The sequence below is a fragment of the Medicago sativa genome, chromosome 3, assembly GCF_051527215.1.
Source record: "Medicago sativa cultivar Bolivia chromosome 3, Bolivia_mono, whole genome shotgun sequence".
NCBI classification, from domain to species: Eukaryota; Viridiplantae; Streptophyta; class Magnoliopsida; order Fabales; family Fabaceae; genus Medicago; species Medicago sativa.
The window spans coordinates 103,247,217-103,274,223 of record NC_140751.1 but is presented as its reverse complement, the minus strand read 5'-3'; the positions used below and the strand labels follow the sequence as shown (position 1 = coordinate 103,274,223).

General features: G+C 34.8%; 2 protein-coding genes across 2 annotated transcripts; one reads left to right on the top strand and one right to left on the bottom strand.

Annotated features, from left to right (window-relative positions):
• The first annotated feature begins 247 nt into the window (after positions 1–247).
• Positions 248–11,516, top strand: LOC146943193 (Kinesin motor family protein). Its single transcript, XM_085757294.1, has 25 exons — positions 248–895; positions 961–1,058; positions 1,166–1,255; positions 1,572–1,624; positions 2,866–2,931; positions 3,251–3,304; positions 3,492–3,551; positions 3,927–4,005; positions 4,128–4,195; positions 4,510–4,566; positions 4,665–4,769; positions 5,202–5,306; positions 5,539–5,646; positions 5,737–5,868; positions 5,972–6,154; positions 7,048–7,248; positions 7,741–7,881; positions 8,180–8,299; positions 8,403–8,453; positions 8,630–8,677; positions 8,822–8,965; positions 9,623–10,351; positions 10,796–10,925; positions 11,023–11,122; positions 11,217–11,516. The coding sequence occupies exons 1-24, from the start codon at positions 567–569 to the stop codon at positions 11,106–11,108; spliced, it is 3,237 nt and encodes a 1,078-aa protein (XP_085613420.1). The 5' UTR covers positions 248–566; the 3' UTR covers positions 11,109–11,122; positions 11,217–11,516.
• Positions 11,517–13,595: 2,079 nt separating this feature from the next.
• On the bottom strand, positions 13,596–15,728 carry LOC146943192 (B-box zinc finger protein 20-like). The gene is made up of 3 exons (XM_085757293.1): positions 15,005–15,728; positions 14,446–14,841; positions 13,596–14,062 (listed from the first exon to the last, which is right to left on the bottom strand). The coding sequence occupies exons 1-3, from the start codon at positions 15,188–15,190 to the stop codon at positions 13,811–13,813; spliced, it is 834 nt and encodes a 277-aa protein (XP_085613419.1). The 5' UTR covers positions 15,191–15,728; the 3' UTR covers positions 13,596–13,810.
• Positions 15,729–27,007: the final 11,279 nt, after the last annotated feature.

Below are 27,007 nucleotides of genomic sequence, written 5' to 3'. Positions count from 1 at the left end.
ATAACATACAAAAATGTAAAATTTGTCTTCGTAATGGGTGTCCGCAGTTATTCCCGCTCATATTCACACTACTCCATTTTCGAATAGACAATATCGCCGCTTCTCCATTAATTAATTTTCCTTATAGAGGCGCTACTTCCAAACAACACTATAATTTAATTCAAACTACCCTTTCATCTGCCACCTCATCACTCCGTAAAAACAAATCTAACAAATAAAATCCCCCATTAATTCCTTTTTTCAAAATAAGAAATAAATTAAAAAATTTGAAATCAAACAACCATCTTCTTCTTCTACTTCTTCTTCTTCATCTTCTTCTTCTCCGTTCTCTTTCACATTCATCATTCTTCACCACTGCAACAACAACTTCATTTTCATCTTCCTTCAACAAGACGCAACAATTTCACCGTGAGATTATTTATATCAAAAAGCACATGACAACCAAATTTCACTCCATGTGAAATTTCTGACACATTCTATTCTTAGATTAGATTTATACTTCACTCTCTTACTTAATTTATACTGAGTCACCAACTCGGTGAGCGAGTGAGTTAACTCGTTCTTCAATGGCGTCTTCTTCTCGAGCACGAAGTAGCTCACCGTTTTCTCACCGGAAACCATCAACACCTTACTCTTCAACTTCATCCTCTTCTTCTCTCACTAACGGAAGAATAATACCTCGTTCTTCATCTTCCACTACGTCCTCGTTTTTCAACGCTCGATCCACCACTCCGAATCGCGGTCGGAGCGAGTCAACGTGTTACGGAGGTTCGCGCGGTGGTTATAGAGATCGTTCTCCGGTTGCGGTTGGTGGCGAGGAGCTGAGTGTGGATCCTGTTGAGACGTCCACGTCAGCCGATAGCATTTCTGTTACGATTCGGTTTCGTCCGTTAAGGTAAGAGTTTAGATCTGTGTTTTGATTTCAGATCCATTCTGTGTTACTGAATGATTTTGTTGCAGTGAAAGGGAATATAATAAAGGTGATGAAATCGCGTGGTATGCTGATGGTGATAAGATTGTTAGAAATGAGTATAATCCAGCAACTGCTTATGCATTTGGTATAGTTTTGATATATTCATTTTCATGGATTTTATTTAGTTGGAAATTGATTATGGTTTTGAGTTTTGTGTAGTAATGATAAATTGTGGATGTTAATTTTTAACAGATAGAGTATTTGGGCCACATACCGTATCCGATGAGGTGTATGAAGTAGCTGCCAAACCTGTGGTGAAGGCTGCCATGGAAGGTGTCAATGGTATGAAATGCTAATTCTGGAATTCAGGCTAATTTAGAATGTGTTGTGTGAATAGAGTTTGATTTTGTACTACCAAGTACCAAGCCATTTTCATGGATTGATCAATGCTGTTTTAGTTTCTTATGATATCTTTATCTTTACTAGAATAAATAGGTTGACTGATTAGATATATAGAATACTGTTTAGTGTTAGAGTGGCTAATGAGTCAACTGAGTTTTGAGGATCACTTTTTTCCTTTTATAAAGTTGTTCCGGTTAATGGAAATGGAAAGTAACTTTAATAATGGAAAGTAACTTTTTAATTCTAAACATTGCAGGAACTGTATTTGCCTATGGTGTGACGAGTAGTGGAAAGACACATACTATGCATGTAAGTGTCTTTCTCTGGCTTACAGTATTTTCCTTTTATGCTTTCATTTGATGTTTTGTGTTCAAAGCGAGAGAGTTCCGTGCCGCCTTTCATCAATCATCATATTGCAATTCTTTAGTTTGTTATTTAGATTACAGTGTTTACTCGGGTAATGTTGGATGTTTGTAAAAAAAAAAGGTTTGTGTCAGTTAGTAATCTTGTGCTGGTTTCAGAGTTTTGAACATGGCCGTGCTTATGCTACATGGCGGCTACTTCTTGTTAGCGTTGCCTTTTTGTACAAATTTTGTGAGGAATGTAGGTTGTAGTAATATTCTAGCTGTTGCTATATGTTTTAGTAGCCAAAGATCACGTTTTATAAGATTAGTTTTTGGGTAATATATAAAGGGTTTTGATTCACTTACAGTTTATACATTTTTTTACTTCCAAGGTATTACACAGTCTGGTAAACTACTAATTAAGACTATACTAACAATTTACAATCAATCACACTCAAGGCACCTTGTAGGATTAAGATCATTCTTGGTGGAAACTGAAAAATGACAGTGATGGTTAAAAGGATTTAAAAAAGAATATATATAGAAGAAGGATGCACGATACATTGGAAATTGGAGAAAGTTTTGCATTTTAATGCCATTCCGCTATGGAAAAGGGTGTTGCAATGATTATACTAACCATTTAATTTGATATTGGAGTCTTAGTTGCTAGAGTATGCATGCTTTGCAGTAGATGTATTTTAAATCCAATGCTTGAAATTTCATATTTCTGTCCAATACACATAGTTTTGATGACCCATTCTTGTTACCTGTTAAAAATAAAAAATGCCCTTGCTCCTGTTTTGCTATTTTCACTCCCCGTAGTTGAATCATATGAAGTGCGATGTTATAAACTGACTTTGTATTTAGGATGGTCTGTTACCATGTTGTAATGTGTTGCAATTGCAAATAAAAATGATAAGAAATCTAGTCTCCAGTTGCAAAATCATGGATGACTAGAAATATTATTGTGTGACTGGCACTGGTCTTTTGTGTGCATACAACAACAATAATAGCTCTCATAAATGCTCTAATGTGATATGCTTGGTCCACTTGTAGTTCTTACAAATGTTAGCTCTCATATAGTTTGCTTCTGTTTCACATGTCTTTCTGTGTGTGATCTGCAGTATCTTATTGGTATACTTTTCTACGTAGTTGCGATCTTTTGACTTGTGTTTTTAATTTTGTTTTCAATAATAATATATGCAGGGTGATCAAAATTCTCCCGGTATAATACCATTAGCAATAAAGGATGTTTTCAGCATGATCCAAGATGTAAGCTTTCTTGCCAATTTAGTAATTATTAATTTTTTAAATTACATAGGTGCTACCGTTGTTTATTATATCTTGTTCAATGAAGTACACGGGATATCTCTGTACCCTTTTGTCACAATTGCCATCTCTCTCTTTCTGTGTGTGTTAAGTGTGTGCATCACTCTCCCTTTCCCGTTTGTTGGCCATCTTTTTGCTCGTTTTTGTTATTACTTATTTATTACAAGGATATGCCCTGATTCGTAATTATTTATTTCTGCTTCAACTTGGCATGATTGGAAGCATCATATCCCAGCTATTTCTAATTGAACTTTTGCTGCAGACTCCAGGAAGAGAATTCTTACTCCGAGTGTCATATCTAGAAATATACAACGAGGTAATAACTGAACATTGTTTGCCAAATGATGTTTACAATGAACATGCTCGAGTCTATTTTTCCCTTTGATGACCATTATTTGACACGGATTGTTATATTGTTGCATGCATATTGTGTTTTGTTTGTGCACACATTCCAAAATATTTGATTTAATGGGTATACGGTGGTTGGTTCTGCTTGGTTTCAGGTGATAAATGATTTGCTTGACCCAACTGGTCAAAATTTACGAGTCAGAGAAGATTCACAGGTTTCTCTCTATACTCTTGTCTTGATTGATACCTTATTACTGTTGTTTTTCCATCTATTTTTTTATCTTGTGATCATGGGTCTCTATACTCTTGTCTTGATTGATACCTTATTACTGTTGTTTTTCCATCTATTACTCTGTTTTCATTGTAATAGAGCATATGCGCTTTTGCATGATCAGTGACAGTGTTCATTGTCTGAAAATTGATCTTTTAATTTATCACAGTCCACTACTTTCATAAAAATACTCAGTTTCATGTTAAAATAACGAGTTAGAATTTGAAGAGTATCTTGAAAATTAGTGTTGGTTTAGAAGTTGGGAATACTATTATTTAGTTATGTCTAATTGTGGTTATATTCAATTATTGATGTTAAGGGAACTTATGTTGAGGGTATAAAGGAAGAAGTTGTTCTATCTCCTGGACACGCCCTTTCTTTTATTGCTGCTGGAGAAGGTACTTGCATTGATAATGATAGTTACACATTTCCTCCCAATTGTATTTTATTAAAATATAATATTATTCATGGATAATGATTGTTTGCGAAATATTTTTAAGTTTTTTTCTTTTTTGTGCAGAGCATCGCCATGTCGGATCAAATAATTTTAATCTTTTTAGCAGCAGGAGTCACACAATATTCACACTGGTAAACATGTTTGATATGACACTGTTAAAATTGTTATCCAACAGATCCCCTTCATTTTTAATTGTATAACGAAAATTATCTATTACATCCCAAGGCAGTAAGTTTTCAAATATCTAAGCAGATTACTGCACTTTTATACACCTTTGTTGGAGCTGATTCATGATTGAAAGGCCAAAGGGTTTACTCATTTCTCAATTAATGTATTTTGGCTGTCTGTCTTGAATCAAGCCTCATCAATGCATCGGCATATATTTCTAATTTATTTTGTTTTAATATGAAAATCTAAGCTCTGTCGTCATCTAATACATTTACAGATGATTGAAAGCAGTGCCCATGGTGATGAGTATGATGGAGTGATCTTCTCCCAGCTTGTACGTAAAAATTATTACTTATGACTTCACCGAAATTTTCATAATTATATGAGTTGGATCACTATTTTCATTTTGTGTTTGCTTATGTCTTCGTTCAGAACTTGATTGATTTGGCTGGATCTGAAAGTTCGAAAACTGAAACAACTGGATTAAGAAGAAAAGAAGGATCTTACATCAACAAAAGTCTTCTGACACTTGGAACAGTAGGTGTCATTCAATGTCTATATTTTTGCTACGGAGAAGATTTGTCATGTCTTTCTATTGCACCTGAGACCACCATTTTTAATTTCTATATTTTTATCTAGTGAGAATTATTACTATGACATTTTCTTTGTATGACACGGTAGTTTCAGAGCATGCAATATTTTTTGGGTAGAAAGATATTTATAACCGTCTGAAAATCATGTATGTCCTATCTGTTTTTTTTTTTTTTTTTTGGGTAAGCAATCGGGCAGAAATAACTGTATCTCGTATTTAGTTCTGTTAAATGTTGGTATCTACCACGCTGGACTATCTTTCAAATAACAGTCTTTTTTATGTGTGTGGGAGCTGATCGAATTGCATGTTGATTTATTTTGTTTTCCCTCTCAGGGAGGGCACGCAATTAATGTCTTGATTTTGTGATTTCAATGAAGGTTATAGGAAAGTTGAGTGAGGGAAAGGCATCTCATGTTCCGTATCGAGATTCAAAGCTAACCCGCCTCTTGCAATCTTCTCTTAGTGGGCATGGCCATGTTTCAGTAAGTTTGGAATTCCATAGCATTTTCAATAATTTAATTGCTTAACAGTAACTTTTGCTGTCTCTTTTAGCTATGTATTATTCTAGATTGTGATTCTATTTTAATATGCTACTTAAGTAAGGCATTACTATAGCTATTCAGTTTCTCATGTATGGATTTATTGGAACAGAATGTGTTAGGGTGTCTGCACATGAGTTTCTTATTAACATTTGCTGTAACATGAAAATTTCAGCTTATATGCACTATAACTCCAGCGTCTAGCAATATGGAGGAAACTCATAATACTTTGAAGTTTGCCAGCAGGGCGAAACGAGTAGAAATATATGCGTCGCGAAATAAGGTCAACTCAAACTATTAATCATCTATACAATTGCATGCCTATAAGGATATAATTGAGATTTCTGATTCTCGGTGGATTTATTTGTTGCAGATTATTGATGAAAAGTCTCTAATTAAGAAATACCAGAGAGAAATTTCTGTTCTAAAACTAGAACTTGATCAAGTAAAGAAGGGAATGCTAGTTGGTGTCAGTCATGAGGAGATTATGACCTTAAAGCAGAAGGTTTTTAGCTTCATCTGGTGTTCATTTCATGTTGTGATTGTTAAAAAGGCTTTTGTGACTGTCTACCCATATTTTCTTATATATTGTGCTGTTATATGAGTAGTTGGAAGAAGGTCAAGTGAAAATGCAATCAAGATTGGAAGAAGAGGAAGATGCCAAGGCTGCTCTTATGAGTAGGATTCAGAGGCTAACCAAACTCATTCTGGTTTCCTCAAAGAATACAATTCCTGGATATCTTACTGATGTTCCCAACCACCAGCGAAGTCACTCTTTTGGCGAGGAAGAAGTGAGCTACTCTTTAAATTAACTAGTGTAGATTGTGTTATAATTTTTTTCTTCCTCCTCATTTTGGGGGTGCTAGTACTTTGGAGAGACTTGGCACAATTGTTAAAGTTGCCTCCTTATAATTAGGAAGTTAAAGGTTCGAGCTGTCAAGTTTAAGTTGTTTATGATAAATTTGGTTTAGGTACGACCTTTTCCCTGTATCTCACCTTGGCTTCAGAGTTTTACATTATCAGGTTGTCAACCTCTCCATGCAGAACCTTTATTGCGTGGAAGTTCTAGTGCCTTCCGCTTCTTACTTTGATTTGCAGTAAAACTAGTTTAGCATATTAGGTTTCTCTTCATATTCTAAATTTTCATGTTGTCACCAGCTGGGCTCCAATTGAGTTTTAATAGGGACTACTATGCAGCGGTCTGTGTTCTTCTGTCACTGATTTAGTACAGTGATATAAACCATTCTGCTGGGGAAATGCTTGAAGTTCAGAGGTTTTATTTATTTATTTTTGATAGAGAAAGTTAGTAGTTAATTACTCAGGGAGAGGGGAGAATGTTAGTATTAGGGATTGAACCCTAGAACTCCTACATAGAACTCTTTCTGTGTGCCAACCCAAACTACTGTGCTAGAGGATTTCAATTGAATCATTCTATGGCGTACTTTTTAACAGTTTAAACTTTTAAATTGAGTTGGATTTTGACTGCTCTAGTGCTAAACTATCTATTTTCTTAAATATATTATTGCATAGCTGAATATCTTTTGTCCAGATGATCTTTCTTTATGCGTCCTTCTTTATGGAAGTATTACATAATTTATAAAATATATATATATATATATATATATATATATATATATATATATATATATATATATATATATATATATCCTTTTTATTTTTCCAGAAACTTGATGCATTTCGTGATGGTATGTTGGTTGAAAATGAGAGTAAAAAAGACGCCTCTGCAGTGTCATCACACCTGTTTCATGATGGTAGACATAAAAGATCATCAAGTAGATGGAACGATGAATTCTCCCCAACTAGCAGTAGTGTTACTGAATCAACACAAGCTGGTGAACTGATAAGCAAAGCAAAACTGGCATCAGTAAATTCAATCTCTCTCTCTAACAATATTGTTACTTTTCAATCTTAATTTCATATCACTTGTGTCAAATCTCAATTTTTTTTAAATAATTGTAATCACAATAAAGCTTTCAAAGTGGGTGAGTGGACAACTATATTTATATTGGGGTCAGTCTGTAGTCTGGTTTTTAAATTGGCTACTTAACTGTTTATCAAGGGTCAAGTTGGCATTTGTCTTCTACTTAACTGTTTACCTTGGATTGTTTAATTTAACATATAGTTTGTAGTTTAACCATCCTAGGGAATTTATATCAGAGGACTGCTATCAGATATATGATACAACTTAGCAAAATCATGGTGAAAAATGCTTGAGTGGATGTGCCAATATCTTTCCTTTTATTTTTTTACCATACCTTCACTTGAGTATTGTATTTCATTGACGTTTCTTACTTTTAGTGGTCAGTCACTACACACTCTTTCAAAATTGTTACATGTACTGCCTCTTGAATTGTAGGGTGGGGTTTCAATATCCGATCAGATGGATCTTCTTGTTGAGCAAGTCAAGATGCTGGCTGGAGACATTGCCTTCAGTACCAGCACTCTGAAGCGCTTGATTGAGCAGTCTGTAAATGACCCTGATGGATCCAAAAGTCAGGTATTCTGCCTCGTTTTCAAGCACTTTTTCACTTAATTGTATTGGCATGAAAGTGTAATAAACACCTTTCTATATACTGTTTGGTCTAATTTACACCAATGTACATACCTACAGTGTTATCGAGTTTTTTGATGCCAAACAAAAAAAAAAAGGGCAACCCGGTGCACTGAAGCTCCCGCATATGCAGGGTCCGGGAAGGGGTCCCACCATTTTTTTTTTGATGCCAAACAGTTTTGCAAAAATGTTTATGGAGTTTTGATGCACCACGCCTTCTTAGAAAATACTTTTATAATTACAGATTGAAAACTTAGAACGTGAAATCCAAGAAAAAAGGAAGCAAATGAGGCTGTTAGAACAAAGATTAACTGAGACTGGTGAATCTTCTATGGCTAATTCATCACTAGTTGAAATGCAGCAGGTATTTTGACAATCTTACTGTTTTGAAGCCTGCATATTAAGGTAAATGATTTAATAATACTCATTCATGATTTTTTTATTCTTCTCTGGGTTTGTTATGACAGACGGTCTCAAGATTAACGACTCAATGTAATGAAAAAGCCTTTGAGTTGGAGGTGAGTAGTATTTTAGCAATGTTGGAGTGTTTCTTGGGTAGTAATCTAGTTCCAAAATAATGATTTTTGTAGACACTTGTATATGGTCATTGAATTGTACTCATTGAGCTTTACACCTTGGTCGACATTGATAATTTTTTAACCATGCATAATATGTCTCTTCGAAACATCTGTAGATTAAATCTGCAGACAACCGTGTCCTTCAGGAGCAGCTAAATGATAAGGTACATGTCTTCACTCGCAATTTGTGCCCCATATGCAATACTTTTATTGGGTTTTCCGTCCTTAAAGTTGTATTGATTCGTTGTACATATAATTACGAAGTTTGTATCTGACAGCCTCACTTATAAATTTTCTTTTGTCAACAGTGTTCTGAAAACAAAGAGTTGCAAGAAAAGTTGAAGCAACTGGAGCAGCAACTAACAGCAAGTTCTAGTGGTACATCATTATCTTCTGAACAATGTGCATCCGGAGAACACATTAATGAGTTAAAAAAGAAGATACAATCCCAGGTAACTGACATTTTTTTCAAAGCAGCACAGTTTGATGGATTATGTGTTTTCTATGTCATTCAATTGTTTTTTGTTCACTTTCGTAACTATGATGTTTTTTCACCGTGCATGTCAAACTACTTCCTCTGCATTTATTACTTGAAATCACTTATTGGGATTGTAATTTATAATCTTTCTGTTAGACGCTTCTGAGTATTGAATAAGGCAGTTATCCTATATGATATTTTAATTAGGAGGGCAGTGATATATTGTTTTAATTAGGACAATTATGGTTATGTGTGGCACAGTGGCAGTGATGTTTTTGTGTTATAAATAGGGAAATTATGGGATATTTCTGAATGGTTATGGGTGGGAGAGACCAGGCTCTTGAATTCTTGGAGGGAGCTCTTGAATTCTTGGAGGGAGAGACCAAGACTCTCGAATTTTTTGGATAGTAACTGTGTATATTAATATATCTCTATCCTTAGTTTATGTGTGAATTATATATTATCTAGTGTGCGTAATTGTTTCTTGTAAACGTGTCTGCCATCAATAAAAGACAGTTACTACCATTAAAATGTATTTTGGTACCAGTTTCTAACATTTCCTAAGGCTCCTGAATGATGACACAATGTTGTGTTGATTGGACTGAGCTGACGTTTTCTTCCTTGTTTTCAGGAAATTGAAAATGAAAAACTTAAGCTAGAGCAAGTTCACTTGTCAGAAGACAATAGTGGGTTGCGTGTCCAGAATCAAAAACTATCGGAGGAAGCTTCTTATGCCAAAGAATTGGCCTCTGCTGCTGCTGTAGAACTGAAGAATTTGGCTGGGGAAGTGACAAAACTTTCATTGCAAAATGCAAAGTTGGAAAAAGAATTGATGACTGTACGAGACCTGGCCAACTCCCGTGTTGCTGTCCAAATGGTTAATGGTGTTAACCGTAAGTACAGTGATGGAAGATCTGGGAGGAAGGGGAGGATTTCTAGCCGTGCTAATGACCTTTCAGGAGCTGGTTTAGATGACTTTGAGTCATGGAGTCTTGATGCTGATGATTTGAGGCTGGAACTGCAGGCTAGGAAACAGCGAGAGGCTGCTCTGGAGTCTGCGTTGTCTGAGAAAGAATTTGTGGAAGAGGAGTTCAGGAAAAAGGCTGAAGAAGCCAAGAAAAGAGAAGAAGCCTTGGAGAACGATTTAGCTAATATGTGGGTCCTTGTTGCTAAGTTAAAAAAAGAAGGCGGAATTGTCCCAGAATCAAACATTGATAAAAAATTTGACGGGGCTGAAAACATAAACGGTCAACAAAATAACGACCATGAGTGTAATTTTCTCTCTAAGGAGCAGCATCTGGATGTATCAAAACCACATGGTGAAATTCCTAAGGAAAAACCCCTGGTTGTGCGCCTCAAGGTAACAGTGTACTGCAGTTATTTTAGTGTTTCTTTGTCCTAGAAAAATTCTGAACTGATTTTCTATATAGATTGGCTAACAGGAAATTAATTTGATCAAAATACAAACCCACCCAATGTGCCTAGTTATACTAATTTTCCAAGGAATACTAGCAACACATAGTTCTCTCTACACTGAATTATATTTAGAAACAATAAACATATCTGAAGGTATTTTCTTAATATTCTACCAATTGGATAACCTGAGTATAACATGGTGCCGATTCAGTTTCTGCAGTAATTACTCATATTTTTAAACTTGGATGAATTACTCATATTTTTAAACTTGGATGATTAAGTCCAATGACTAAGCGCATAATTTCTTGATATTTACTGCAAAATTTATAACTTTTGCCAGAACAATCTGCTGAGAGACTGTTTTTGTGTTGCAATGTTGTGATTTCAGGCACGTATGCAAGAGATGAAGGAAAAAGAACTCAAGTACCTTGGAAACGGTGATGCCAATTCCCATGTTTGTAAAGTATGTTTTGAATCTCCAACTGCTGCTATTCTTCTTCCATGCCGACATTTTTGTTGTAAGTATTTTCAGTAGATGTCTAAAACTATTTCCCTCAGATTCTTGGCATTTTTTTTTTTGCAAGAATGCTAACAGCCTCTTGTTTGCTCTTGCAGTGTGTAAATCTTGTTCACTAGCTTGTTCTGAGTGTCCTATATGTCGCACAAATATTACAGATAGACTTTTTGCTTTTACATCTTGACCTTATTAACAGAGGTCTTTGCTGTTATCTTAATATTTATTTTGCCGCCTATTCAAATGATGTAAAATTATTAATAGGCATTAACTTCTGCTGTTTTAATGTTTGCAGGGCTCTATCGCATTGAATTATTTTATCCCATGCAATTAGGGGTGCAATTCTTTTATTAGTTTGCCTATATGTAAGACCGTTTGAAAGGTACAACAATATCTTCTTTCTTTTGAACTACCCCTGGGGAATTGTATAATAGGGGAAAACAAAGGGGAGTGGAGAAAGAATGTAAAAAAGGGAAAGGGTGCAAAGGCCGCCTCTGAAGTATATATGAACAATGTATGTTAATACACTAGTATTTTACTGCAAATCCTCTGGTTATTCCTTTGCTGAGTATAAGAGCAGTAATATTTTTCTTGACTCTTGGAGAGAAAATTTACACTGAATTTCTTTTTTAAATTTTTATTATCTAGATTTTCAATCAAATTATAACACGTAAATGAGTTTAATTTTGATATACTTCCTGTGTAAATTTTTTCTTTGTCGATAAACCAGAACCAATTAGAGAAGTACATCTCAACACACAAAACAGGGATCCTCTATCTAGCAATGCAAATTTTCTTTTTAGATCTAAGGTCCTCACTGGTGCTGCACCGTGCAGGTGCTTTTGGAGATCTTTTTCTACTTTCTGATATGATGAAATTCAAATATTCCACTAAATCATGCAAGTTCCTCATAAATTTAGTGAGACTTATGCATTTGAACCAATTAAAGAGTGCACTGTTAGTATAATTTTAGTATTTATAATCCAAGTCAAACATTTTTGATGGTTATGATTAATTATCATTTTAAAATATCTTCATAGTGCGAGTGTGTATGAATTAATTTGATATGTAAATTATTGTTTGGATGAAAATTTGGCAATAACTATCCAAGTAACTTGAATGTGTTTAATGATTTAATTTATGTTAGTAGCATGAGATCCTTTATAGGTCTCAGGCCATCTTTTGTACAAAAAAAACTTATGAATTTTATGAATTTTGCTGATGATGTTATGCCGTTAATGGATTTGAAAGAATATTGTAGTAATTTGCTGATAAAGTAAAACATTCTTAATTTATCATATGAATGATGTTTGTATCATAAAGGTTGGTTTATTGAAGATAAGATAAGATAAGAGGTTCGAGTGGTTTGACTCAAATAGATTGACAATCATAAAAGAATTTGCGATTTGGTGCATGAAATTTTTGATAATGTAAAATCGTGAAAGTTGCGAGCAATTTACCCCACACGATGATAATGGAGGTGATGTTCAACTTTGGTCTAGTGATCAGTTGGACCGGTTTTCTATGGCCAGTGCTTATCAAATGTTAAGTGGCTTTCATAACAACGGTACCAATGCTTCTTGGCGTCAAGTGTGGCCTATTGATTCTCTTGAAAGAGTTTTTATGTTGAAGGATTCTCTTGAAAGAGTTATCAAGCCTTCATTTGGCAAGCTCTCCCTAATCAATTACTTATTAATGCGAGAATGGCAAAGTGGAGTTTGTGAGACTCTTGGTTTCACATTGTGGGCAATAGAAGCAAACTACATTGCATGTGTTAAGGGACTCCCCCTTGGCTTTGGCAGTTTGGAGAAATGGTTAAATAGCTCGATTGGGATGTTGTTCGGATTACGACATGTTAGCTGTGGAGATGATGGAAGCAGAAAGTTCATGATTCCAACTGAGATCCTTCTTTTAGACCTTTGGATTTTGTGTTAAACATGCTATACTAGGATGGCTTTGTCTAAATACAAATGACGTGTCAAATGGAAGCTTGACTAGTTGTGGAGGTTTACTACGTGATGAGAGGGATATTTGGATATGTAATTTTTGCCAAAAATCTTGGACAAACCAAGCTGTGCTCTAGAGTGTTTATGAAAGATCATGCATGGGTAGGGGGATGGGTATTACGAGATTGATGGTGCAAGTGTGCTCTGAAGTCCTTTTGTGCAGTTGGAGGTGGTGATAAGGATGGTGCTATAGAATCGGGTACGATGGAAAAGATTAATGATATGTTTGTTTAAGTTGGAGTCGGATCCTTAAACTTTGGCACAAATGCACTTTTAGACAAACTATTTATTTATTTATTTTTAAAAAAAATTTTAGACAAACAATTTAAGTCAAATGAGTCATGTTTGGTTTCTTTGTAGTTTCTCATTTTATTTTTAATTCAGTCTTGTTGAATTAAAAAGAATGTTTATAATAATTTTTTTTTTGAAAGAAAAAAAAATGATTATAATATTAAACTGCCTTATATGTTATATTTATCTTTATCTAGATAATATACACCACCATACACTTCAGCCATAATATCATTAAACAATCCACGCACTTTTTTTGTTTGTACTCTAACTACGCAATCTTAAAAAATCTCTATAGGTCCCTCCTTGAGTTGCTGAAGAGGACCTTACTGGCACTTTTTCTTTCACAAATTAATTTAATACTAAGCAATATTCTAAAAGTTCCTAAAACTCCTCTTGAAACTCCATAGAGTTGCTCATTTCAGGTTTTTTAAGTTAAGATAATTAATATGAGACCAAAATAGTAGATGAGAATTTGAAAAACATAGTAAAGAAATAAAAAAGGAAAAAAATAAACATAAATGAATCGTAAGGAAATGCAGAAAGCAAAATATAGAGGAATATTTTCCAACATATTTTTACAAACAGTTAATTATCGAAAGTGTCTAGATTTTTTTATGAATGCAGCATCAGTTCCTGAAACTGTACAGCCATAATCTTTCCATTTTGAAGTGTTCACTTTTGAAATTTCTTTAACTCCAACCACTGAGCTAATATTAGAAGGAGTAGGAGTAATTAGTTGAGCTGATTCAGCCTGAGCTAGAGGTACACACGTTACTTGAGGAAATAAAAACTTGTTAACATGAATATCTTGGTACTGAAATGCCGAATAATGATTCTGCTTCTGCACAATCAAAACAATTCAAAGTTTGTTAAATCCCAGAAGATTTATTATTATAAGATCTTCATATAACTATTTAATATTACTTTTAAAAATATCTTCTCAAATATCTAAATACCTTTCTATAAAAATATTGTAATATTTTAATAATTACTATACTCCTAGACCCTTACAAATGTAAACAAAAGTAAGTCAAAGAAAATTGATGTATTTGGACAAAATTTTGAACCAAATACATCAATTTTGTTAGATTTCCTTTTGCTTATATTTTGTAACAGAGGAAGTATTATGTAAGTAGATAATTTTTTTTTGAAGGGTTATTTATGCATGTAGATAGTTATTATTATAAATTTAAGTATAATTAAAGGGTGTAGAGCAAATTAAACCTTACAGAAACCATTAGGTGGGAAAGAAGCATCAAGAAAGTCTTCAAAACAGTAACCAGGTATTGTTTCAATCAAGTATTCAGAAATGCTGCTTGTTGAAACAGAACCTGTGTCACTAGCCATGTTGTCTTCAGCCATGCAAGAAGAACTTGCATTTTCATTGGAAATTGATCTTGGTATTATGTTTGCTTTTGATCTACTAGAGTAGTTTCTTGGTTCAGAGCCAATACTGGTGGATGATGAATCTGGGTCCAAAGAATTGCTTGAAAGCTTCACACCAGAGAGAAGAAACCTGTTATGTTTCTGTGTATGTTCATTTGCTCCATGGATTGGAAGGTCACATTCTCTGCATAGAATCGCTCTATCTTCTTGGCAAAATAGATATCCACGCCTCTCCTGTACAAAAGCGCACGATATTATTAATTAAAGTGACATTAATGACCATTTTAAAACATTAGTCACATCTGAATGAGATTCTTTAAAATATTAAAGATCCAGATGCAAACGGCAACCTTTACCGCGACCGTTTTTATAAAAAAAAATGACAGTGTATTCATACTTGACAGATATCACAAAGAGGGTAGTCTTTGGAGTTGAGGTGGACGAGAGAAAAACGAGTGTGTTTGGTTGCAAGCTTGTTAGCACGGTGGATGGTATGATCACATCCATGGCAAAGAGCAGCTTCATCTGAAGGACAGAACATGGAAGCCTCAGCTTTCTCACACACATCACATTGGATCTTCATCTCTTGGTAGCTACTGGACAGTCTGTGCTTTGATTGCTTATGTTGTTTTGTGTTTGTGTTTGTGACTTGTCTCCACACACACTCTTTTATTTACTTTACTTTAACATGCTTTCTTTGTAGATGGGAAAGTAAAAGAAAGGGGACAAAAGAATTATGGGCGAATTGGCATTAGGGTCCAGAAACATCAGCTCCACTAGGCTCAGTCTCAGCCTCAGCGGTAGTATTTAGTGTCTCTTCTGACTTTGAGAGAGTCACTTAATAACTCATATGAATGAATGCTATTTCATATCTATCTATCTATCTCTCTTTTTTTTTTCTCTTACTTTGGTTAAATAGGGAGTTTGCAAGTTGGCTATATTTTTGGAAAGAGCAAGTTGGCTATTAATATTAGCTATCACTCTCATTCTGAGTGTTTCTGAACTTTTAGGTATGGTCTACTTTATCTGACTCACTTTATTCATTCTGAATCTGAAGCTGTATCAGAGTCTTGATCTAGCTTGTTTAGATAATCACTTTTTCGCTATTCTAAGTAACTACTAAAATAAATGATGCTCTGACCAAACTATAGCTAGAGAAAAAAGACCGGGAACTAAGTCATGTCACTTGTTTCTTTCTTTCCCTACTTGGCTAATCATTGATCAAAGCTTCCTTCTTCTCCTCTTTTTACGGCTTCCATCATTCATTATTGGGAGAGTCCGGTTTAGAATTTTCAATTGCTTGGTTTTTTAACTTCTTTTGGCCATTTAGTTATTGTATCTCAACAATTGATTTACTCCGATTGGACGACGACTAAGATCAATAATTGTGCTGCAAAAAATTTATTTTCGGAGGGGACATAGCATGAGGTACTTATTATATACAGAATTTAGGTTGTCTAGAGTTAGAATACTACACGCTCCGTGTTTCTTTTTTTTGACAGAAACCAAACTATACATTGCTGTGTGGTCAAATATGGTGCCGTCTGAGGTGGGAGACCTGAATAGGTCACCTACCGTAGGAGACATGGTGTTTTTTTTTTTCTTTTTCAAAATGTTCACTATACACCTTCAACATCCAATTGCTTTTTTTATTCTAAATTACTCTTCTCTTTCCTCTTTCACCCATGGGAATTCACATCTCGTCCATCAGATCTTTTATTCATACCCAGATCCATCTTTCCACATATGTTTTACTAAGTTTTATCAATCGGTTACAATGGTGCCGTCTGAGGTAGGAGACCTGAATAGGTCAAATATCACATTATATTGAACAAATGAGTCATTCAAAATAAAAAATCAACAAAACGTGTTCAATTACACAAAAATGAAAGATAAACCGGTAACAAGTTGCGCCGCTAACCCTTTTTGAACTCTTTGTAGAATATTCACATCATCTCTAACACTAGAATGCCAAAAGTATCAAACATAGATGGCATAAAAACATGTCGACTGTCAAAACATGTTTTCTCATATTTGAGCATTTTTCTTAAAATTGCTTTGAGAGGTGTCTGTCCCATAGTAAAAGCCCTGATACTCAACCCCACAAGTGAAAAAACCTCACTAAATCTGCTCATTTCCTCATATCTACCCGTACACTAGAAGTTGAGAACTGTTAATCTAAACGTCGATCTTCCCTCATGATCAAATAATCGAGATGTGCCGACTACAAGATACAACTCGAAGAAGTCTAAAAAATAAAACAAAGATGTGGTTGTCCTATCTAATCACATTTGACCGCGCCTTACATGATGAAACACAATTTTGAAGTCAGATTCATTAACTATAGTGTATCAATGTTAATTTAATATGCATCAAAACGCAATTTTAATCATGCTAACATTATAGATGTAATGATCCTACAAGCCACCGTGTCAAACTTTTAATCTTTATTGCTGATGCATTAAAAAAATTCTTTTATAGAAGGATGACATATAAACGTGTTTGTTGCCTTGCACTGCATCATATTAGTTGGTCAGATCAGTAGTGATTGGGTACTAGTGAGGTACGCATACATTAACATTATAGCTCAAAATGGAAAGTGCAAGAATGGAAAAGTGATTAAATTAAGAAGTCGGCTTAACTACACGACAAACAACACTTTTTTTGGGGACTAGATTGATATGGATGACGATGATCTCGTTTGTAAATCTTTGAACAAAATATTGTACTGTATAAGATATGCAAGTTTGTCGGCATATCAAAATGGTAGAGACTAGAAGATAAGAAAAGAACATTGCACTTTTCATCATTGCGTATTTAAATCTTATTATAGTTCCAATATATATACTTCCTCACATGGATTGCAAACTGTTTTTATATATGGAGGGTCTCATCAAAATTAATTTTAAAACCATGTGATACAATATTGTTACTCAAGTGGCTGGGGAGTGGGCTCATTGTATTAGACATGGTCGGGGGTGCTAATTACGCATTTTCAGGGGAGTAAAAACTTCTGAAAGTATAGCTCAAAAGGTTGAGGACTCAAATGTTGTGTTTGATCTCAATATATTAGTATTGAGATCCATCATTATTGATGGTTTTCGGTGAAAACATGTAAAATCTTAATATTGATATATCTTAGTAACATATCAAGTAGTTTTAGATCTTTTTTTTTTTTTGGTTACTTAGTAGTTTTAGATCTGCGTAAAGTTTTAATAAATGATTTATATGATATAAATTTTTAATCCAACATTGAATTTTATAAATTTGTATTGGTTAAACTTTATTGAGCGGTTAATATATATCGACCAGTTTAATTTCCATCCAAATAAATAAAGTATACGTAAGGAACAGGGGATGAATGAGAATTTTTGCGTGATAAGCAGATACAATAAATGAGATATTAGTTATATCTTACGTTTGAAAGATAGCTAGGAAGGTATATTAAGGGGCAACAGGGTAACATGGTGAGCTCGGTCCAATTCTTTTCTTGTTTAGGAAATTCATTTCATCACACGTATATTATATGGGAGAATTATAGGGAAAGGTATTGCTCAAGAAGCGTGTGTACCAAATATATCAAACTTGAAAAAGGCTTTCAAGGTCCGAAACTTGATGGAACTTGCCTACATTCTGTTTGTTCTGCAGCTTGCATTTTCACGTGGGTCATATAAGTATAAGAATGAGGACCATTTACTAATATTGGGGACCTCCTTTACTTTGTAATGGGCAAAAATAATTAGCGTAATAAATATTTGTGACCCCAATATTTAACTAGCCAGCTTATCAGCTGAATGTCCAAGATCAACCAACTTGTGTTGTGAGTCATGTATACACCGTTTAACATAAATGCTTTTGTTTGCGAGTTTGGAGGAAAGGGATGGAAAGAACTTTAAAATAAATAAGTGGTAAGAATGGAGAGTTTTGGGAGGGAACGATTTTGTGGGTTTAGTTCTCTTCATAATACAAAATTCCTGAAATATGGGGAAACAAAAAATTTGAAAGTATTTGTCAAAAAAAAAAAATTTGAAAGTAGAGAGGGTTTTGAAGGGTTTATATATGCATTCTACGATCGCTCAACTGCATAGACTAATCCCTCGAACCTAGTGGGACCTAAATGGGCGACAAACTCTCCCTAAGAGTTTTAACGATGTTGCATCCCCAAAGTTGGATTCGAACTCAGAACATTGGTTAAGTTAGAAGAAACCCGTGTCATCTCATCTAAGCGTTAATGGGTTTCAACTTTAATCTATATTGTTATAACATTTTTAAAATTAAAAATATATTATTATAAGTGTTCCAAACCGGCTAGAGACCTACAAGAGCAAGGCCCATTAAGCCAAAGCCCAAGACAAAACATGGTAGAATACGACGATGGAGCACGTGAAGCCCTGTGCGGATCACAGCATAGGAGTACGCCTTGACTCCATCTCCACTCTCCACGTAATCTCCAACGACCTCCTAAGATGGCGCCGCACTTCGTGGGACCTCAAGGTACACTTTTGCACATAACCACAAATATTGACTTGAGCGTTGGAGTGTTAATATGTCTGCATGCACCTTTCTCCTCCACCTTGAATATTCAACCTTCGCCACACCGGAGAACCATGAACAACCGTTCCATTTCTTCGATCATCACTGGACCGATCAATAAGTATTAATTTATCATTCTCTAATTTTTTTTTCTTCAAAGAATTTGGAAATCGTATTTGCGATTAGGGTTTCTAGTTTCAATCGGTTCCTTAATCAACCTTTATCGCTTTCAACCGTTCCCACCCTCTTTTGCGTTTTCCTTCTTCAATCATGTTTGATTGATGATAGTTGATTCCTGGTTATCTCCAATTTCTGGATTGTGCTTACACCTTCTGGTGATTAGTTTCTTCCCTTCATCGCCTTCCTTTCAAGGTTGTCCTTTTTTTGATCACTCCCCCCTCCATTCATCTTACCACCATCTTTCACCACCCTTTCTCTGTCTTTCTTGAATACCAATCTTTTTCATCTCCCTTATCACCTCTGCTTTATCCTCTTTCTTCAATGTCTAACCCAAAAGAAAACGGTGTTCCATCCAACAACATGAATACTGTTTCTCAATCTCTCCCTCACTCATCTACCCTTTGCCCAAACAAAATCCAAAAATTGCAAATCCCAAACCAGTCTCAGTTTGGTTATTACACCACCCCTCAACACCCATTTGGTGAAGGTACTAGCAATCTTCAACAGAATCTTGATCAAGAAGACTCACCACCTGCACAGAACAAACCGGATCAGTATCAAGAAAATTTGCAGGAAGAAATTTCACCAGAACCTTTTTTCTACTATCAAGAAGCTCATGTACAAGATAGCATTAATCAATGCAAGAACAGCATCCTTGGTAAGGTCTTATCTGAAAAACCCATCTCTATTCAGGTTCTACACAATTCCCTCTCTGGAATTTGGTGCAACCCCTCTGGCTTCAAAATTAGTGAATTGGAAGGAAAGATTTTACAAATCAGGATGGATAAAGAAGAAGATATGCAAGGAATTCTAAAAGGCAGTCCTTGGATCATAAGGAACTGTTGGCTCATCCTACATAACTAGTCTCGTAATATTGATATTCCTTCCTTGGATTTCAATCGTGTCCCTCTTTGGATCCAATTTTGGGGACTACCACTCCATTGCAGATCTATAACAATGGGACAAGAAATGGGTGCTCAATTAGGCACTGTGCTTGATGTTGGTCTCTATGAATTTCCAGAAAATCCTAAAGTGGTGAAGATCAAACTCCTATTCAACATCAAACAACCCATAAGAGCTGGCATGTACATTGGGAATGAAGAGGATGGTATTCATTGGATAGATTTCAGATTTGAAAATCTTCCAATGTTCTGTTTTGGATGTGGCTTGATTGGGCACAACTCAGATAATTGCAGAAATCCACCAATTCAAATTGAAGGAAGTACCAACCCTAGGGGAGCATGGCTTAGAACTAGAAACTATGGGAGAAGAATCATTGAAAAAAAGGAGAAAACATTCTGCAGCAATCCTATGAGATCCCTAAGTGGGGGTTTATTCAGTCCTATACCTAAAGGCCTGCTGGATACCATGGCTGCAATGAGCCTCAAGAGCAAAGGGAAACAAGCTCAATGACAGTTTTACACTCAGCAATCCCCTCAATCTACAACAAAGTTTAACTCTGCACCTTCTCACCTTTCATCTCAACTTGTCATTCAAGAGAATAAAGGAATGCTAACAACTCAACATGCTTCAGGAAATATGACAACTACAACTACAAAAACCATGAAGAGAAAGCTTGGAACTACTGAAGAGCAAGGGCTTCACTCAAAGAAGGATCTAACCATGGAATTTGAATTGGCAGGCCTTGAAAACAAGGCCAGCCAACAGCCATGAAAAGCCTATCCTGGAACTGCAGAGGGCTTGGGAACCCCTCTGCAGTCAGAGCTTTGAAAAAGCTCCTCAAAACTCAAAGTCCTAATGTGGTCTTCCTTATGGAAACTAGACTCAAAAAATCTGATCCTAAAGCTAAGTGTAGTCTTTTGTGTGGTCCTCTCTCTAATCTTTTCATTATTGATTGTAGTATAGCTAATGGCCATAGGCTGGAGGTTTGGCCCTCCTCTGGAATAATGATGTTAAGATTGAGATTATTCAAAGTAATAAAACGTTCATTGACTGTTATATTACTGCTTGTAATTTGAATATTTCATGGTATGCCTCTGGTATTTATGGTTACCCTTACCACCCTCAAAAACACCTCACCTGTGAGATTATTAAAGACCTTTCTTATAACAGAAATACTTCTAACTGGCAGGTGTTTGGAGACTTTAATCTCATTCTTAATAGCTCTGAAAAGCTTGGTGGTAATAACATTGATTATAATCACACCAAGATGTTTAATGATACTCTTAATGACTGTGAATTAACTGATTTAGGTTATGTTGGGACTAAGTTCACATGGGCTAATAGTCAACCTGATAATATTCACATAAAGGAAAGATTAGACAGGTTTTGTGCTAATTCTAACTGGATTTCTTCTTTTCCCAGATTTATTAATAAGCACCTACTCAGATACATCTCTGATCACAATCCTATTCTGTTAGAATTCTCTGAAGTCAGTGAATTCATTAACGCTCACAAAAGAGCTAAACCTATCAGATTTGAACAACTATGGGCCCAGGAACAAGAGATTCAACAAATTGTCAAGTCAGCTTGGAGCTTCTCATATGGGAACAGTCCAAACAAACTCAACCATACTCTCCACAGGTTGCACAATTGGGGGAAAACTAAATTTGGTGATATACCATTTTAGATAAAGCAGCTCCAGAATACTCTGGACAATCTCAAAAGTATTATCCCTACCCAAGACACTATTACCAAAATCAAAGAGACAGAAAAGGCTTTGGACAACCTCCTCAAGCAAGAGGAACTCTGGTGGTCTCAGAGAGCCAAAGTTCACTGGTTACAACATGGGGATCTGAATACCAAATACTTTCATCATAAAGCCAGCATGAGAAAAAGGAAAAATTCTATCTATAGCATCCAAGATCATAATGGAAACATTTGGAAGGACAGTAATAATATACATGATACTTTTATCTCTCATTTCCAAAACATATTTGATAGTATAGGCTCTACTCCTAATCAAGTTATTTTTGAGGTAGTTAATAACAGAATTTCTAATCAGGACTTTGATTTCCTCAATAAACCTTTTACAGCCACTGAGGTAGTAGATACCATCAAAGCTCTAAAGGCAAACTCTGCCCCTGGCCCTGATGGAATCTCTGCCCTTTTTTATCAAAAATATTGGGAAATAATCAGTCCTGACATTCTTCACTATGTTCTTAATATCTTGAATAATGAGGGGGACCTTAATAATATCAATTATACCTATATTAGTCTTATCCCTAAGATTAATTCTCCCAACACTCCCTCTGATTTTAGGGCTATTAGCCTATGTAATGTTATCCTTAAGATTGTTACAAAGACTATGGCTAATAGGATCAAGAAAATTCTCCCTAATATCATTAAGGAATTCCAAAGTGCTTTTCTTCCGGGAAGACTGATTACTGACAATTCCTTATTAGTGTTTGAAACCTTTCATTATATTAAAAAACCTAGGAAGAAAAATAATGATTTTGTGGGAATTAAGCTGGATATAGCAAAAGCTTATGATAGTCTTGAATGGAATTTTTATGAAAATACCCTCAAAAGTATGGGTTTTCCAATAAAACTCATTAAGATTATTATGCTCTACATTCGTTCTGTTACTTTCTCCATTCTTATTAATGGCTATCCTACAGACTGTAACACCCCGTTTTCCCAACGTAAAAATTTCATAATTAAAAATCAGAGTAATTCAACCTTAAACGGAATGCTACACTTCTTAAAAATTTATAAACGGAATAAATAACAATTTATTCTTCAAAAATATAACAACATAATCTTTAAATCTTAGCAGCGGAATAGTTTGACAACTTAAATAATCTTTGGCACAAGGGCCTCAATATAAAATTTCATAAAACTTAGTTCAACATCAATTCTTGAAAGATTCATAAAGTAATACGTAAGGAACAGAAAGTAAAGACATAATCCCATCCCGTTACGTATCAGAGCACCTAAGACACACTTGTGAGGAGTCCACTCACGACCGCAACTAATCCTGGTTACCTGCAAGTTACCCATACGAAGAGCAACATTTCCAAGCAGAGGGGTGAGATTTCTCAAACAATAATATAAAGCATATAAATCATGTAAAGTACATTCAACAACTTAAACATCCTATAATTCATTAATCATATCTAGCAACTTAAACTTCCTTAACTAGTATCATTATTCTTCCTACATTAGTCATATACTTCATATTATATCATCATATAAATATCATCACATATCTACAAATATTAGTCATAAGCATTATCATATATCCTTTTAATCATAGCATCTTAATCATAGACATAAACAACATCATATAACATCAAGTACTAATCATAACCATCTCATAACATTATATATCAACCATAAACATAATCACAAACAATCCATCTTAAATATAATCACGAGGAATCATCATACATCATCATTAGTAAACGTATAACATCTTATCATATTCACATATCAGCATATCATAAATCACATAGCATCTTATCATAACAACTTCATATTCAACCATCATAAACAAATCATAATCAACATCATCATCAATCCTAAACAACATCATCGTCAAACATGAACAACATCGTCGTCAAACATCATCATCAAAATCAAACATCATCATCAAACATGAACAACATCATCGTCAAACATCATCATCATTAAATCATAATTAAATATAAGTTATGACGACTCTACAATGCAACAACAACTTCAACAACAACTTAGACAACTTCAAAAACAACTTAGACAACTTCAACATGCATGTGGTACCACCGGGGCATTAAGCCCCCTTCGCTAAGGTCATATTTGGACCTGTCGGGCATTAAGCCCCCATCGCTAAGGTCATAAAAAACCTGTCGGGCATTAAGCCCCCATCGCTAAGGCCATAAAGAACCTGTCGGGCATTAAGCCCCCATCTCTGACTATGCAACGACACAACTTTAATGCAACGACATAACTTTCGTACAACTTAGACAACTTCATGAACATCTATGACATCCTAACATCTTGACATCTTGACAATATAACATCTTAACAACTTGATGACTTTATAACGACTCGACGACTTAACAACTCTTATCATCTTAACGTCTTAACATCTTAGCATCTTGACAACATATGGATCACATAAATAATTCATGTCATATCATAATATAACAATATCAAATGATAATAAACAACATCTTAAAACATCATATTCATCAATCATAAACAACTTCATATAACATCGTATTTAAACATCAACAATAATTCACTATGTATCTTTGTAAAAACATAATAAATTATGCACAACATATTTTCATGTCAAACAAAAGCTACTGGAAAGATATCACAAATATCAACAACTTTCATGTTTACAACAAAGATCAATTCAAAACAGAAACATATGAACAAAACGCAAAAACATGAAACAGAGAATGCTGTCACCGTACAATTTCGCAAAGACCTCCCTGTAGTATTTTAATCATAACTCAAAGACCAAATATCATTTTCACGTCAAACCAAAGCCACTAGAAAGCTAACAAAATTATCTAAAACTTTCATGTTTACGCCTAAGACCAATTTTGTACCGATCAGTACCAATTTTTATTTTAAATTCGGAAAAGTTGTGCTGAAAGTCCATAAAAATTCACTGTGACCTACGTGCAGTAATTTGACCATAACTCAAGTTCTATAAATCCTATTGACGTGAGACCAACGGCATTAGAAAGCTAACATCCATACCTACAACTTTCGTGTTTACACCTAAACCCAGTTCGGAACTTAAACTTGTCAAACTGAGACAATAAAAACGCGTTTTGCACATTGACAGCAAAATCGCAGTTCAGCTGCGATTTCGCTTTGGGGAAATCTTTTCCACTTCTTATTCGATCCAATACTCTCCAAACTTGACCCTAATCATTACCCTATGATTACCATATCATTAGAGCACTAATTATTCATCAACTTACTGTATGCAAATTCAAAGGGTTCTCAAATCTATTAACAACCTATTACAATTATTAAACCCTAATTCTTAAACTCACCAACATCTCATCCAATTCCATGGTTCTAACCTCAAAACTACATCCAATAATCGTCATATGGGTTATCTAAGGACTGTATACAATTTCTACATCAATTCAACAAGTTTTCATCATTTAATCATCAAATCTCTCTCAAAACCCTAATTCTCAAATTCTCACAAACTTTCCCCAACTTGTTAGATGCAGTCTAATGATTTAACAACTTAATATTAATGCAAGATAGTCTCACCCTCACCTTAGATTAATTCCTGAATCAGCAGCAGCGTTCTTCTTTCCTAAGGTCTTCTCCTCTTCTCTTAACTTTTCCTCTTCTCTTCTCTTCTTTCTTGTTCTCCTCTTTTCCAAAAAGCGGTTTTTGGTAAACTCTTTCTAACCTAAGCTTCTCTATTTATAATACTAAAATATTCTTCCCAAATCTATTTAGGCCCAACAACTTATTCTTCTTTCTATTCTAACCCCCAATTCTACTCACACTAATAATCCTCATAATCTTATTTATTTCTAAATTAAATATATCTCTCACAAATAACAAATATATTTCTACACCAAATAACAAATATATCTCTAACAAATAACAAATATATTTCTACACCAAATAACAAATATATCTCTAGCCAATAACAAATATATTTCTACACCAAATAACAAATATATCTCTAACAAATAACAAATATATTATGCTAGTAAATACCAACATATAACATAACAAAATACCATTCATCAAAATAAATCGACTAAATCATAAAAAGACATCTAATCTCAAAACTACCTCCAAATCTACTTACTCTAATAATTCTCATATTCTTATAAATAATAGAATAATGCCACTTAATAAAATACTAACACCTCACATATTTAAATAAATCACATAAATAGACTCTAACTTAATAAAAATAATTAAATAAAAAGGAGGGCGTTACACAAACCATTTTAAACCAAAGAGAGGCATAAGGCAATGGGATCCTTTATCCCCTTACCTCTTTATCATATGTGCAGAAGTCCTTTCAGGTTTGATTAAAAAGGGACAGCAGGATGGTCTTATCAATGGTATTTCTATAGCTTCTAATGCCCCTGCTATCTCCCACCTTCTATATGCTGATGATAGCATTCTTTTTTGTAGGGCCAAACCAGAGGAGGCCAGTACTATCAGGAACATCCTCAAAATTTATCAGGAAGCCTCAGGTCAAAGGGTCAACATGGATAAATCTGAGATGGTTTTCAGTCCTAACATCTCTCAAGACATCAAAAACCAGTTTCAGGCAGAACTTCCCATCAAGATTAGTGATAATATGAACAAGTATCTTGGAATGCCTACTCATTTTGGCAGATCTAAGGCTATGGACTTCAATTTCATCATGGATAAGATCAGGAATAAACTTAAGGGTTGGAAGGAGAAAAGTTTATCCTTTGAAGGCGGAGGGGTTCTCATAAGGGCTGTGGCTCAGGCCATTCCTACCTACATTATGAGTTATTTTCTTCTACCCAAAGGTTTATGTGAAAAGATTGAACAAGCTGTATGCTCATTTTGGTGGGGGAGTACAGAAGTAAAAAAGAGGATTCATTGGACAAAAAAAACTACTTTGTTTAAATCCAAGCATGAGGGAGGCATGGGATTCAAAATTATCAGAGACTTCAACCTGGCCATGTTAGCCAAACAGGCCTGGAGACTTCTCATCAACCCTAACTCCCTGATTTCTAGATGCTACAAGGCTAAGTATTTCCCTGAT

Excerpts from the sequence above, each read along its gene's own strand:
- LOC146943193 (XM_085757294.1), top strand. The coding sequence starts at position 567 with ATGGCGTCTTCTTCTCGAGCACGAAGTAGCTCACCGTTTTCTCACCGG. Across the intron at positions 1,625-2,865 it reads GAAAGACACATACTATGCAT|GGTGATCAAAATTCTCCCGG; the intron begins GTAAGTGTCTTT and ends TAATATATGCAG. Across the intron at positions 6,155-7,047 it reads ACTCTTTTGGCGAGGAAGAA|AAACTTGATGCATTTCGTGA; the intron begins GTGAGCTACTCT and ends TTATTTTTCCAG.
- LOC146943192 (XM_085757293.1), bottom strand. The coding sequence starts at position 15,190 with ATGAAGATCCAATGTGATGTGTGTGAGAAAGCTGAGGCTTCCATGTTC. Across the intron at positions 14,842-15,004 it reads CTCTTTGTGATATCTGTCAA|GAGAGGCGTGGATATCTATT; the intron begins GTATGAATACAC and ends GCTTTTGTACAG. Across the intron at positions 14,063-14,445 it reads CACCTAATGGTTTCTGTAAG|AAGCAGAATCATTATTCGGC; the intron begins GTTTAATTTGCT and ends TTGATTGTGCAG.